Raw genomic sequence first — 15,894 nt, forward strand, 5'->3', positions numbered from 1 at the left:
CAGCCCTGATCAGCCCTGGTCAGCCCTGGTCAGCCTTAGTCGGCCCTGGTCAGCCTTAGTCGGCCCTGGTCAGCCCTGATCGGCCCTGGTCAGCCCCAGTTGGCCTTGGTCAGCACTGGTCGGCCCTGGTCAGCCCTGGTCAGTCCTGGTCGGCCCTAGTCAGCCCTGGTCGGCCCTAGTCGGCCCTGGTCAGTCCTGGTCAGCCCTAGTCGGCCCTGGTCAGCCCTAGTCAGCCCTAGTCAGCCATGGTCAGCCCTGATCAGCCCTGGCCAGACATGGCCATGATTTGCCCGAGTGGAGTTTCCCACTTTCCAAGTCATCTGTTCAAACTCCAGACTTGGTGGCAGTGAATTTTTGAGTGGCTAATGTTAAATGTCTTGTAGAAAGGCTTGATTCCTTGGATGAGTGTGTGTGTGTCCACCAATACAACAGGACCACAACCACCAGTACAACAGGACCACACCCACCTCTGGTGTGTCAACCAGTACAACAGGACCACACCCACCTCTGGTGTGTCAACCAGTACAACAGGACCACACCCATCTCTGGTGTGTCAACCAGTACAACAGGACCACACCCACCTCTGGTGTGTCCACCAGTACAACAGGACCACACCCACCTCTGGTGTGTCAACCAGTACAACAGGACCACACCCACCTCTGGTGTGTCCACCAGTACAACAGGACCACAACCACCTCTGGTGTGTCCACCAGTACAACAGGACCACACCCACCTCTGGTGTGTCCACCAATACAACAGGACCACAACCACCACTGGTGTGTCCACCAGTACAACAGGACCACACCCACGTCTGGTGTGTCCACCAGTACAACAGGACCACAACCACCTCTGGTGTGTCCAGCAGTACAACAGGACCACACCCACCTCTGGTGTGTCCACCAATACAACAGAACCACACCCACCTCCGGTGTGTCCACCAGTACAACAGGACCACACCCATCTCTGGTGTGTCCACCAGTACAACAGGACCCCACCCACCAGTACAACAGGACCACACCCATCTCTGGTGTGTCCACCAGTACAACAGGACCACACCCACATCTGGTGTGTTCACCAGTACAACAGGACCACACCCACCTCTGGTGTGTCCACCAGTACAACAGGACCACACCCACCTCTGGTGTGTCCAGCAATACATCAGGACCACACCCTCCTTCGGTGTGTCCAGCAATACAACAGGACCACACCCTCCTCCGGTGTGTCCAGCAATAAAACAGGACCACAACCACCTCTGGTGTGTCCAGCAATACATCAGGACCACACCCTCCTCCGGTGTGTCCAGCAATACAACAGGACCACAACCACCTCTGGTGTGTCCAGCAATACAACAGGACCACACCCTCCTCCGGTGTGTCCACCAATACAACAGGACCACACCCTCCTCCGGTGTGTCCAGCAATACAACAGGACCACAACCACCTCTGGTGTGTCCAGCAGTACAACAGGACCACACCCACCAGTACAACAGGACCACAACCACCTCTGGTGTGTCCACCAGTACAACAGGACCACACCCACCTCTGGTGTGTCCACCAATACAACAGAACCACACCTACCTCTGGTGTGTCCACCAGTATAACAGGACCACACCCATCTCTGGTGTGTCCACCAGTACAACAGAACCACACCCATCTCTGGTGTGTCCACCAGTACAACAGGACCACACCCATCTCTGGTGTGTCCAGCAATACAACAGGACCACACCCATCTCTGGTGTGTCCAGCAATACAACAGGACCCCACCCACCAGTACAACAGGACCACACCCACCTCTGGTGTGTCCACCAGTACAACAGGACAACAACCACCTCTGGTGTGTCCAGCAATACATCAGGACCACACCCTCCTCCGGTGTGTCCACCAATACAACAGGACCACACCCACCTCTGGTGTGTCCACTAGTACAACAGGACCACAACCACCTCTGGTGTGTCCACCAGTACAACAGGACCACAACCACCTCTGGTGTGTCCACCAGTACAACAGGACCACACCCACCTCTGGTGTGTCCACCAGTACAACAGGACCACACCCACCTCTGGTGTGTCCACCAGTACAACAACCACCTCTGGTGTGTCCAGCAGTACAACAGGACCACACCCACCTCTGGTGTGTCCACCAGTACAACAGGACCACAACCACCTCTGGTGTGTCCACCAGTACAACAGGACCACACCCACCTCTGGTGTGTCCACCAATACAACAGAACCACACCCACCTCCGGTGTGTCCACCAGTACAACAGGACCACACCCATCTCTGGTGTGTCCACCAGTACAACAGGACCCCACCCACCAGTACAACAGGACCACACCCACCTCTGGTGTGTCCACCAGTACAACAGGACCACACCCATTTCTGGTGTGTCCACCCATACAACAGGACCACACCCATCTCTGGTGTGTCCAGCAATACAACAGGACCACACCCACCAGTACAACAGGACCACACCCACATCTGGTGTGTTCACCAGTACAACAGGACCACACCCACCTCTGGTGTGTCCAGCAATACAACAGGACCACACCCTCCTCCGGTGTGTCCAGCAATACAACAGGACCACAACCACCTCTGGTGTGTCCAGCAATACAATAGGACCACAGCCTCCTCCGGTGTGTCCACCAATACAACAGGACCACACCCACCAGTACAACAGAACCACACCCATCTCTGGTGTGTCCACCAGTACAACAGGACCAAACCACCAGTACAACATGACCACACCCACCTCCAATGCTCTCAGTTTGACTGCAGGCAAGCTGACACCACTCAACCACAATGGGTTCACAGTTACTGGAACTGCATCCTCCACAACAACTTGATTATTGCGCAACTAGTGAGGATAAGGTCATTGCTATAACGTTACATGGTTGTAAACATCGTAATGAAGTGATATCAACAGGGACTATTGATTATTCAGCAAATGTTCTACCCACTGACACACATTCTCAGTGACATCTGGAAGACACGGACAGCGAGTGAGTGAATGTTGTTTAGTGCTGTATTCAAACGATATCAAATGCAGCCTGTCAAACCAGTGACAGAAATCATGAGCAACCATCCATGTCACCAGGTTACAATGACACACTCTTGTTACGGATAAGAAAATGTTTTTGTTTGTTTGTTGTTTAACGCTGCATTCCATTATATGATGGAGGTCTGTAAGAAATCAAGTCTGACCAGACAATCCAGTGATTGGCATCATGAGCATTGATCTCTTATGACAAGCATGTGTTGCTAAAGACCAATTCCTACATGGATCTGCACAGGTTTGGCATACCAAAGGTGGTGCCGAAGTTAAAGTGAGTGAATGTTGTTTAATACTGCAAATCAACAATATTCAAATTTTCTATAGATATTACAGAACCTGTTAGCATTCCAGGTTCGTTTAGGTTCCCAGCAGTCTATGTTTGTCACAAGAGGTTATTTAGAAGGATCAGGTGGTCAGGCATAGCAATCTCATTAAATCAGGACCTCTGTGGTCTAGTGGTAGAGCGTTCGCCCAGAGAGCGGAAGGTCCTGGATTCGATCCCTCGCTGCATCATACCAAAAGATGTTAAAATATGGTACTTGTTGTTACCCTGCCTGGCCTATAAGTGTAATAATCTTGGATGCGACGTTAAACTCATTTCACCTCATCTCAACACTAAAATCAGATCTTTACTCAGATACGATCCCTTTCTGTGTCTCCATAGGAGGTCGTGCTGGGTGAATTTTCTTATCAGCCAATCAGTGACGAGGCTTCTAAATTCTCCGTATGAGATAGCGATGCATTCAGAAAAGCATATCTGATTTCTGTATCTCAGAAACAAATATAATCAGGGACTACCATAATATAGTTGTGGATGTGTAATACACCCTCTTGTTTCTGAGCGACATGGGATCTACACCAGAATGGGAGTATGATCAAAGGAATAATTGTGTTCTGTGTGGGGTTCTATTTATATTTCTAAATAGTGTTCGTCAAGAAATGAAGCTGAATCTATGCAGAAAGCTGACATCGCATTGGGTCAAAAAGCAATGCACAATTTATTTAAAAATGGGCAGTCAAAGTTTGCTCAGGGCTTGTCCTGCATTTGGCTTTAAATAGTGCATTGAAAAATATCTCAGTAATATCATGGTGTGTCATTTTGATAATGATGAGAGGGGAACACTCACAAGCATGAGTGAGTGAGTGAGTGAGTGAGTGAGTGAGCGAATGAGTGAGTATCATTTTCAGGGTGAATAAGGGATCCAACCCATGATCAACAGATGCAGGCACCACCAAGAGACAGCTCATTGCCCTAATATTTGCCGAGTATTTCTAGCTTTGTCCCCCTGACTGTCTGGCAGGTCTTCACACAAGGCTCCCTTCTGTCCCCTGACTGTCTGACAGGTCTTCACACAAGGCTCCCCTTTCCCCTGACTGTCTGACAGGTCTTCACACAAGGCTTCCCTGTCCCCTGACTGTCTGGCAGGTCCCCACACAAGGCTCCTCTCTGTCCCCTGACTGTCTGACAGGTCTTCACACAAGGCTTCCCTCTGTCCCCTGACTGTCTGGCAGGTACCCACACAAGGCTCCTCTCTGTCCCCTGACTGTCTGGCAGGTCTTCACACAAGGTTCTCCCTCTGTCCCCTGATTGTCTGGCAGGTCTTCACACAAGGCTCCCCTCTGTCCCCTGACTGTCTGGCAGGTCTTCACACAAGGTTCTCCCTCTGTCCCCTGACTGTCTGGCAGGTCTTCACACAAGGCTCCCCTCTGTCCCCTGATTGTCTGGCAGGTCTTCACACAAGGCTCCTCTCTGTCCCCTGACTGTCTGGCAGGTCTTCACACAAGGTTCTCCCTCTGTTCCCTGACTGTCTGGCAGGTCTTCACACAAGGTTCCCCTCTGTCCCCTGACTGTCTGGCAGGTCTTCACACAAGGCTTCCCTCTGTCCCCTGACTGTCTGGCAGGTCTTCACACAAGGTTCTCCTTCTGTTCCCTGACTGTCTGGCAGGTCCCCACGCAAGGCTCCCCTCTGTCCCCTGACTGTCTGGCAGGTCTTCACACAAGGCTTCGCTCATGCCCCATGAAAGGCTATAGTCACACAGAGACAGGAAACCCACATGCCCATTAAGATAAAGGTATGTTCTAATGTCTGCTAAAAGCTATTGATCTGGTAGCTGTCAGCACTGTGTGAAATCACTGTAAATTATCCCACAACAAAATCCACTACAATCTCAAGCTAATCTTTGCCCAGAAGTGAGACCAACTTCTGATTTGGATATTTTGAAGTCATCTTCTGCCAGACTTCCTAGTTTAGAGATGAATTTCACATTCAATTACTACGCTTATAATTAAATTCAGATACAGATAATTATTACAGCTATCTGCTTTGGAAAAGACGAATCTCTTTCTTCATCATTATGGATGTCCTGCTTCCAAAGAGTAACAAAATGACTAAATTCAAGGGAAAGAACATCCAAGGACATTTTTCAGCTGATAAGTAGTAGACAACATTAGGAATCTTAGGTAATGAATTTTTAAAGGAACACTGTTTTGCTTGGCAGGTAAACCTAATTATCAAGGCATCTTCAAATGACAAAATATCAATTTGGCAACAAATAATCAGAATTTTTTGGGAAGAAAACATACCAGAAGACTTCCAATTTTAATCACTAAAAAACAAAAGCACTTTAAGCTGCACATTAATAGCATGCACTCAAAAATTGAAAATTATCATTCTTCCCAAAGCAATGATATTTTAATTATTCAAAAAAAGAAACTTTAACAGACCATCTGCCAAAGGCAGTATTTTAACTTGAGCCACAACAAACTTTTGGAAGATTATAAAGAAGAAATGTAAATTCTAAAAATCAATTCACGATAAAACCAAAATGCAGTTCCACCATCATGACCACAAAAACAGACCTAAACCAACTACATGAATAACAAAACCTGATCTAAAGAAGAGCTCACGTTCCCCCACTTCACAACCACAATATTCCCTTCACATGAAGGATGGTTATTCAACATACTCCCTTACCGCCCTGACAAGTACTTCCTGTTTCAGCCCTGACCAATAATCTTTCATTGATTGGTCCACGGACCACATCTATCCGGCACGTTCCCACTGCCGGCAATAGCTCAGCACTAGAGGTGCAGAACAGGCTTATGGGAACAATGGCCGCACGGACATTACCACAGGGATGGATGTCGATCATTTTGCCCAAAACCTATTTCACAACTGCAAGAGGCTCCCGGACAATGTCTGCACGCTGCCGACCGGGAATGTCTTCTTTGATGGATGAGTCTGAAGAGGTCACTATGACAACCTGATGCACATCTTCTGATTGTGTAATACCAAGTCTTGTAACAACATGTCTGTGTGGTTAAGACTTTAACAAGGCCGTCTGCCTTGTCTTCATCACAGGAGACAGTGAGGCTCTGCTGTTTACCGGGGGTTAAAATGTCTTTTCAGTGTCCTCGACCGGAGGTTTTCTTGGGAAGTCAAAGAGGATTATGCATAAGTCAAGTTTGTTTGTCTTATTGTTTGTTTGTTTAATGCCGCACTCAGCAATATTCCATCTATATGATGACGGTCTGTAAATAATCAGGTCTGAGCATGACATGCATAAACCTTGTCAGCAGGCATGACCACCCCATCCTGTTAGTCGCCCCTTATGACAAGCATGGGTTGCTGAAGACCTTTTCTAACCCGGATCTTCACGGGACACGTAATTCAAGTGAGTTTGTAGTATTGTTGTGAGTCATGGAACAAAATAACTAATAATAGAGCCACTGGTAATCCTTCGTCCTCTCTGAAATCTCGTACATGAAGGAGTTTAACACTGAAGTGGAACATCAGAAGTGATTCATTTCATAATTTTTTTCTAAAAATCTCACTTATATTATAAAAACACTTTTTCTCTATATTTCAACGTAAAGTATTTAGTCCTATACAAAAAGACAGGACAAAAACTGTATTTGAATGGGTATTATGAGCCCTTTTCCCCCAAGCTGGGGATTAAAAAAAAATATAATTAAAAATTGTCCCTGAAAATTCATGAAAATAATAATTATGTTCAGGCTGTTAAAAGAATAGAAGTTGCCTGCCACAAAAATTATTTGTCGCAAGGTGTTTTTCTTAACAAAGATTCACGCTCATAATTATAAATAGAAACATATCTGGTTTTGAAGATATAGCTGAAAAAATATCTAATCTCAAAACAAAGTCCCAGACCAACCCCCCCCCCAAAATTTCAATTGGTCAGTAACTTACCATTGGCACTTAATACCAGAAAAACATGTCACCAAATTCATTCATACTGAAGTAGGCCAGATAAACCTGTTGTTTCACTGTATGGTTATATATGGTTTTCAGTATATTCCCTGCTTTAAGTTTTAGGTCCATTTTATTTAATTTTTCTTCAAAACAGTGTGATCTGAGTGGGAGGCTGCGCCTCAAGCCTTCAGTGAATGAGTTGTGTTTAATGCCACACAACTTAATCTGGGAGGAAATCTGAAGTGATATTCAGTTTTCAACTTTGATGAAAATCCATAAGTAAGGGCAAAAGAACCAACCAGCTGACCTTGAAACAGAAGGACATCATGCCATTGTCCAAAGAACACAGATTAATATGTAAGGTAAAAGTTTTTACAATGCAGACCAGACATGTCAAATAAAGCTTTCAGTGCAATCACACAGGGCATAAACAAACATACTAATTTATCAGTACAGTATGCGATCCGCATGTCTGCGACAAGCTTGTGCATGCACAATCCATTCGTGTCAACACAGCAGCCGTGTTATGAAAACAGATCTCTATGATGGACAACTGATAACAGCTAATTACTAACACCACTAAACACAAGCATCCCCTGAACAAACAGGTGTAAAGTCGTCGCTGGAAGGACTGGCAACAAGGAAATCTATACAACACTGTGAACAAAGCAGGAACATGCTGCTTCTGCTCACTTAACACATGCTCAGCGGTAGAAACTAAAAGTTTCAGTCCACTACTCCTAATACAGTAGAACAAGGATATAGTGAATACTGATATAGTGAGTGAGTGAGTTGGGTTTAACGCCACTTTTAACAGTATTCCAGTTATATCGCGGCGTGTCAGCTTAATGTGGGAGGAAAGCTCGAAGTGATGCAGGTCTCAGACGTTTATCACTTCGGTGAAACCCACGAGCACGGGTATGGTGCTGACAAACCTAGAAACATAATCGGGGTGAACCGGGATTCGAACCCACAATCATAGGTTTCTGGCGTGCCCAAGATACACAACTCTGCACAGCGAATCGCGGTGCCTTAGATGACTGGGCCATCCGTGCCCCCCGAACACGGTTATAGTGAACAAACGGATGCAACAAACTGTTAAACAATCCCTGATTTATCTGCCATATAATAACATATAAAATTTACGTATATAACGAACTCTCTACAGGGTAATAACAGATACAGCTAACTGATATCTGATTACCGACAAGCCCATCTACCACTAATTAGTGACGTGTAAAGCGAACTTAGAAATCTCACTCAGTGTCAAGTGTCACTGACAATTGGCTGTATGCAGTCAGCAGTGAATCAACACAATCGCAGCGAATCAACACAATCAGCGGTGACGGATCAACCTTGTTCAACTTAAATGAATGTTATGAAATTTTATCAATTGAATGCTATGAAGTGATCACTGCTAATACAAGTCAATGAGGCAATTACGTGTATTGTGTTTTGTCCAAGATGGTGGACGTTTCAGAGCGAAAACGTATATAACAACGGATATAACTAACTGATTTTTCTAGTCCCTTGCAGTTCGTTATATCCATGTTCTACTGTAATGATAACATAAAGCAAAACCCTTAAAAAGTGCAAATTTCTATTGGTCCTTATAATTGGATAGGTTGGCAAGGACGACAGGGCTAGTGCTGATTTCTAACGCTTCTCGTTGGGGATAACTGAAGCAGTGTTCAAAGTGGTGTGAATCAAACTGATTGACTGATTAAAACAGGATCTTGGGTGAGTGAGTAAGTTTTGTGTAATGCTATAGGGAACTGTGGGTAGCATTGAAGGGAATTACAGTGTGAATTTACAGGGAGTTTGGTTTTACGCTGCTTTTAGCAATATTCCAGCAATATCACATCGGGCGACACCAGAAATGGGCTTCACACATTGCACCGATGTGGGGAATTGAACCCAGGCCTTCAGCGTGATGAGCGAACGCTTTAACCACAAGGCTACCCCACCACACCGAATTGACAGGGAATAGGTGCTCTATTAGGTCAGTGTTATCTGCATTAACAGGGAATTATATGGAGTGAGTGAGTGAGTGAGTGAGTGAGTGAGTGAGTGAGTGAATTATGTCATGGTAAGTATGACTAATGTGAGTATTAACTAGGGCTGGGATGTTACACCAACTGTGCAATCCGATACGTATCACAATACCTTGCTCACAATCCGATACGTATCACAATACCTTGCTCACAATCCGATATGTATCACAATACCTTGCTCACAATCCGATATGTATCACTATACATGTGCTCTTATCTGTGGTGTGTAAACCATCTTTTTCGTAGACAGGATGACCAAATACCTGGCACACCAACGATTATAGTTCGGAAAGTCAAGTATAACACAACGGTTGAAAATATTTACATTTTCAGAACTCATTTTCACTAGTAGTGTTTGGTGAATGCATTTAAGGTAAGAATCGATACTTTTACTTGCAGCATTAGAAACTGGCACTAGTCCTATAGCCCTTGCCAAACTGCCCAATAGTTAAGGTTTCATAAGGACCAGTAGACATTTGCCATTTTTAAAGGTTTTGCTATATGCTATCATTATAAGGACTAGTGGACTAAAACAGTTAGTTTCTATCCCTGGATTGTGATCCGTAGTTATATTGAGAAGTAACAAATTGTGATCCACCAGTGTATCACCCACTACAAATATAAAGCCCAAGATACAGGTCTTTGACATTTACCACTTTGGTGAAACACATAAGCATGGTTATGGTGCTGACAAACCAAGAATCATAATCAGGGTGAATCTTAGATTCAACCCATGATCATAGGATTCTGGCACACCTAAGGGATGCAACTCTGCTCAGTTTGGTTCAAGGCTACCTTGAAAAGTACTTAGGTTGTTTCACACTACAGTAAACTACATTTATAAAAAAACACGCTTATAATAAACTGACCGATATAACAAACTTATTTTTTAGTCGCGGCTATAACTAGGGTTATTATGAACTAAAATTAGTGGTCCCTTTGAGTTCGTTATAACCGTAGTTTGCTGTATATCAGTTTGATGAGGGAAGAAAGCCTGAAGTGATGCAGATCTTAGATGTATGTAACAATTGTAAATCCCACAAGTACAGTTATGGTGATGAAAAACCTAGACACATAAATGGGGCAAATCAGATTAGAGCATATGATGAGGTTTGTTGCTGGCCCAAGGGACGCAACTCTGCACTGCAAATTGCAGCACCTTAGATGACAGGGCAACCCTAGCCTTGCTCCAAGGCTGTACTGAAAGAAAAGACCATGGATGTGTAGTCATGGTAACCTCCCAATAGGCAAGTCTAGATATGTGGACAGTACATCTAAGGACTCCAGTCTATTACAACTTGTTCTTATTATTTACATAATCTAGAACTTATGAACGAGACTAATGATTATTGCCCTAGAGACTCGTGCAAGTCTAGGGCGCCCCGTGCCCCAACATAACAATCCTTCCACAACCCTGCGAGGTTTACCTGTCTTCAAACAATCCGCTCTGGTACTTGGGGGGAATTAAATTGTCTTGAAAGGTTCTCATCGAAACCTGACCCTCTGGTCAATTGACCAGTGTCCAGACGAGAGTGGCCAGGCAGACGGGTTCCAATATTTGCCTTCAGTGTTCAGCTGGGGATTGGCATACATCTTCAGGAAATCATCCGACATCATTGTGTTTGGACAACAGAATTAGAATAACATCGAAGCCCTTGTAAATAACTAGAGATAGACGCCACAACTATTACTGTAATTTGTCATTACCGCTTCGCGACATTCCGTCACATGACTGTTTATTTAACTAATTCCCAGAATGCACAGTGTTAGACAGTTCAGGGACAAAAAAACATGGGAATGAGAAATTCTAGAATACAAAAACAGCTCAGATGTTAAATTTTTGAAGGGGTCTATTTTACATGCAAATGATGTGGCCATGAGAAGGAATAACAGTTCTAACCAAATTCACAGAAAAGGTTACCGGTATGTTATGTTTGACATGGATGAAAATTTTGTCGGTCGTCCAAAGGCCAAGCATACAGAAAACAGGTCCTGTTGGATCTCTACTGGACACAATGACCAAAAAGTTGGTTGGTTGGTTGGTTTTACGCCGCACTCAGCAATATTCCAGCTATATGACGGTGGTCTGTAAATAATCGAGTCTGGACCAGACAATCCAGTGATTGTAGTATCATGAGCATCGATCCATGCAATTGGGATCAATGACATATGTATCAACCAAGTCAGCGAGCCTGACCACCCGATCCCGTTAGTCACCTTTTACGGCAAGCATGGGTTGCTGAAGACCTATTCTTCCCCGGAATCTTCACGGGTCTTACCAAAAAGGGTCTGTGCAACTGGAATGAGAAACCAGTCAAGACAGACTTTTCAATACAAGTGCCAAAATTTGAAAAAAAATCTTTAGTATGTTTTGGTTGATAGTCTGAGTCATTGTCTTAGTAAACGAACCAATCTGAACCCTGTAAGTCCACAGGGTCAGGGTCAAGGTCATGGAACAATCATTTATCTGTCAACACGTCTTTATTAGACTTTAAACAAATAGGTGGGTGAGTGAGTGAGTGAGTGAGTGATATAAAACTTGGTTTTACACATTTATCACTTTGGTGTAAACCATTAGCATCAGGAAAAACCAAGCTTCTGACATCTGCGTGTAATGAATCCCAGCGTTTTTTAACGGCTGGGCCTCCCTTTCCCTTCCACTATAAGACATTTGTTAACATGACCAAATATCATGATCATTTGTGGTCTTGTGTGGACTTATAAATCACCGCATCCATCAAATCATCAGATAATTAGCACTAAGCAATACAATATTGTAAGAAATGATCTATAACTCTGCTCATTCTGCAGCCAATAACCTCATTAACACCAGCTAATACTCGCCACCTCAGATTCCATTAAATGGCAAATTCTTCACCAACCTCCAGCGTTGAAGAATCACATAGGCAAATAATTGGCCGTGATGCGAAACCCTGTGATTGATATACTACTCCCACAACAACCAATTACTAGCTAATTCTGTACACGATTTTCCAATCAATTGCAAGCCTAGATGATCTCCGACTCTTGCTCCTAATTAGCAGATGCGGTATTCCTGTGGAGGTGAAACCTTCGATAGGATGAACTGCCACCCGACTCCTACAAACATCTATCTTACAACATTGCTCGTGTGCCCTGCAACAGAATACCCTTTAAGTCATGGAAAGGGGAAAAAACCTGTTGTTTATGCTCTAGTAAAGACCTCGTCCATTTCTGGGAATCATTTGGGTGTGTGTATGTGCGCTTATAGAGAATCGTGCAGCGAATACATTGAAGATTGTTTGCATGTACTTGGAATGCATTGAGAATTGTTTGGTTGAACTGGGAAAGTAAAGGAAAGATAACTAGCCCAAATAAAATGCATGTTATATAAGTCTGACACTTTGGTGAAAGCCTGGCATATGGTATGTGAAAGCCTAGAAACATAATCAGGGTGAATCTATGATTCAGCTCATGATCACAGGATTCTGGTATGCCTAAGGGACACAACTCTGCACAAACACATATTGACATATGGCACTTTGAAGAATTCTTACAGCAAAGATGTGACAGACGAGTTATCCCAGGTCTTTGAAAGGCATTTAGAAAGAGAATTTATGGATGTCAACTTCTTTATTATGAGGAACACAACGTTTCGGAGTATATGCTTACTCCTTCATCAGGTGAATGTTGATATCCATATATTCTCTTCCTTGAGTTATCTCAGATCATTTCCTGAAATCTACTGAAATATCCAACCAAGAACACCACGCCATATTTACATAACCTCTACGCAAAAGGAGTCCGATCGACCTTCAGGAAAACCAAATCTGGTCATGTACATGATAAACCCCGTTGTATAACAGGCCAAGAAGGTTAACCGATAAACCAATCAGCTAATTGGAAAATCGTTCAGCCATCTATTAAACTTAGTTGGCCATGCATCTACGAGGGCAGCCATCCCGACTCGTCCATCACTCTAAACAGTAATGGTGTTGCTGTCTTTTGAATAATACAACCTACACTGTCAAGAGACCAACTTGAGGGAAAAAAGGTCACAATTGTTTCAGTCAGGCAAATGAGGCAATGGAGTCTTCCTCAAGGCCAGTGACATCTTTGGGAGATCTATTTATCATCCAAAACTGGCTCCCACAGTAGATATTGCTTGGATTAGATCAAGCGATATCTACACTGTAGATATCGCTGCAATGAAATTACATCACAATGCTTTGCAGGCCACTATGACGTCATTGGTTACCATGACATCACAATCAAATGACATCACTAATGGCTCTGCTACTGAAGCTGTTAGCAGTACTTTTTACACTGAAGACACTGCTAATTACTGTCTACAAATTGAAAAAGTTGGAAGAATGATGTTGGATGATAAATAAAATCTCACCCTTGTGTCTTTTTATATCAAATATATCAACACTCGTTGATAAAAGTGGCAAAAATCCTTGGCAAGCCTCGGAATTTTTCCACTTTTATCAACTCGTGTTGATATATTTGATATCAAAAGACACTCGGGTGAGATTCTCTATTTAATATTCTAAGGGGATGGGAGGAGTATTTGTTGATATAATATAATATATTTTCAGTCAGAACTTCCAAACATAAACTCTTTTAAGGGAATGTACACAATGTTCTTCTAAACTGGCCATGATAAGTCTTTGTTTGAATGTACACAATTATACATACATGTCATATTCCTACCCATTTTTTTTAATTAAATCTTTGTTTCATTGTTGAGAAAGATTAGGCTATAATTTACCAATGCTATTCCAAAAATGTAAATTTTTAAGTCAAGAATCAAACCCATGTTACCATTTTTCAGGTGGAACTACTTACAAAAAGACATCAACATTACTGAAAACCAACAACCAAAATTTCTGAAATCCACGTCAATGCAACCACACATATAAATGTGGCCCAACACCAACAGCCTACCCTCAGGACCAGAGGCAGACCAGAGGCAGACCACAGGCAGACCACAGGCAGACCACAGGCTTCTGCTCCAGTTATTCACTGACACATGGACTCCTGAAGGCATATTCACTGTGTTCAAGCTTCAACGGAACTGCAATCGATACTCAATCTTGGCGGCGATGGTGTTATTGTTGGTCTACTTATCCAAAAAGGCAGCTGACTGGGCTGACACCCGCCTGCACCCCTCCCCTCACATCCATGCCTGCACCCCTCCCCTTACATCCATGCCGGCACCCCTCCCCACACATCCACGTCCCTCCCCTCACATCCACGCCTGCACCCCTCCCCTCACATCCATGCCTGCACCCCTCCCCACACATCCACGTCCCTCCCCTCACATCCACGCCTGCACCCCTCCCCTCACATCCATGCCTGCACCCCTCCCCTCACATCCATGCCTGCACCCCTCCCCTCACATCCATGCCTGCACCCCTCCCCTCACATCCATGCCTGCACCCCTCCCCTCACATCCACGCCTGCACCCCTCCCCTCACATCCATGCCTGCACCCCATCCCTCACATCCATGCCTGCACCCCTCCCCTCACATCCATGCCTGCACCCCTCCCCTCACATCCACGCCTGCACCCCTCCCCTCACATCCACACCTGCACCCCTCCCCTCACATCCACACCCCTCCCCTCACATCCACGCCTGCACCCCTCCCCTCACATCCATGCCTGCACCCCTCCCCTCACATCCATGCCTGCACCCCTCCCCTCACATCCACGCCTGCACCCCATCCCTCACATCCACGACTGCACCCCATCCCTCACATCCACGCCTGCACCCCTCCCCTCACATCCATGCCTGCACCCCTCCCCTCACATCCATGCCTGCACCCCATCCCTCACATCCACGCCTGCACCCCATCCCTCACATCCACGACTGCACCCCTCCCCTCACATCCATGCCTGCACCCCTCTCCTCACATCCACGCCTGCACCCTTCCCCTCACATCCACGCCTGCACCCCATCCCTCACATCCACGCCTGCACCCCTCCCCTCACATCCACGCCTGCACCCCTCCCCTCACATCCACGCCTGCACCCCTCCCCTCACATCCATGCCTGCACCCTACTCCAAATGTATTAATTGATCTTTCAAGAAGAAAAATCACTGACTCCTTGATCATCTGAATACTTAATGCCCATCAAATGCTGAAGATCTTCAGGACCGCTTAAACACCTGCAACAAATCTGGGAAAAGATTCACCACATTCATTGTACGCAGATATTAGCACTGCATTCAATGGGAGCCGAGATATAAAAACATGCACATAAACACAGAATGATAAAATACTTACAGGTATTTTTTGTTCTCATAAACATCGTATAATCCAAGTACATGCGGGTGTTCTATTAACTTCATGATGGCAATCTCCCTTTCAACCTGAAAAAACAAAATTGTTTGTTTAAAAGCAAATATAAACAATCCTAATGAGAAAATATAATAAAAATTTACGTCAGCACTTTCGCTGACAACAAAGACATTTTTAAGGAATATGTTAGTCATTCTGTACTCAAGGGGGGCACGGGTGGCCCAGTCGTCTAAGGCGCCGCCATTCACTGTGCAGAGTTGCATCCCTTGGGCATGCCAGAAACCTTTGA

At 44.8% G+C, this 15,894-nt stretch overlaps 1 protein-coding gene across 4 annotated transcripts in view; it reads right to left on the reverse strand.

The window, feature by feature from the left end:
• Positions 1-15,894, reverse strand: part of LOC139461807 (serine/threonine-protein kinase BRSK2-like) — a 169,107-nt gene that overhangs the window by 70,801 nt on the left and 82,412 nt on the right. For all 4 annotated transcript variants that reach the window (XM_071243283.1, XM_071243282.1, XM_071243281.1 and 1 more), the window contains exon 3: positions 15,591-15,676. In XM_071243283.1, the coding sequence (XP_071099384.1) occupies positions 15,591-15,676 (86 nt within the window). The remainder of the gene's footprint in view (positions 1-15,590; positions 15,677-15,894) is intronic.

The sequence above is a fragment of the Haliotis cracherodii genome, unplaced genomic scaffold (genome assembly GCF_022045235.1).
Source record: "Haliotis cracherodii isolate W230 unplaced genomic scaffold, xgHalCrac1.p SCAF_15, whole genome shotgun sequence".
Lineage (NCBI taxonomy): Eukaryota > Metazoa > Mollusca > Gastropoda > Lepetellida > Haliotidae > Haliotis > Haliotis cracherodii.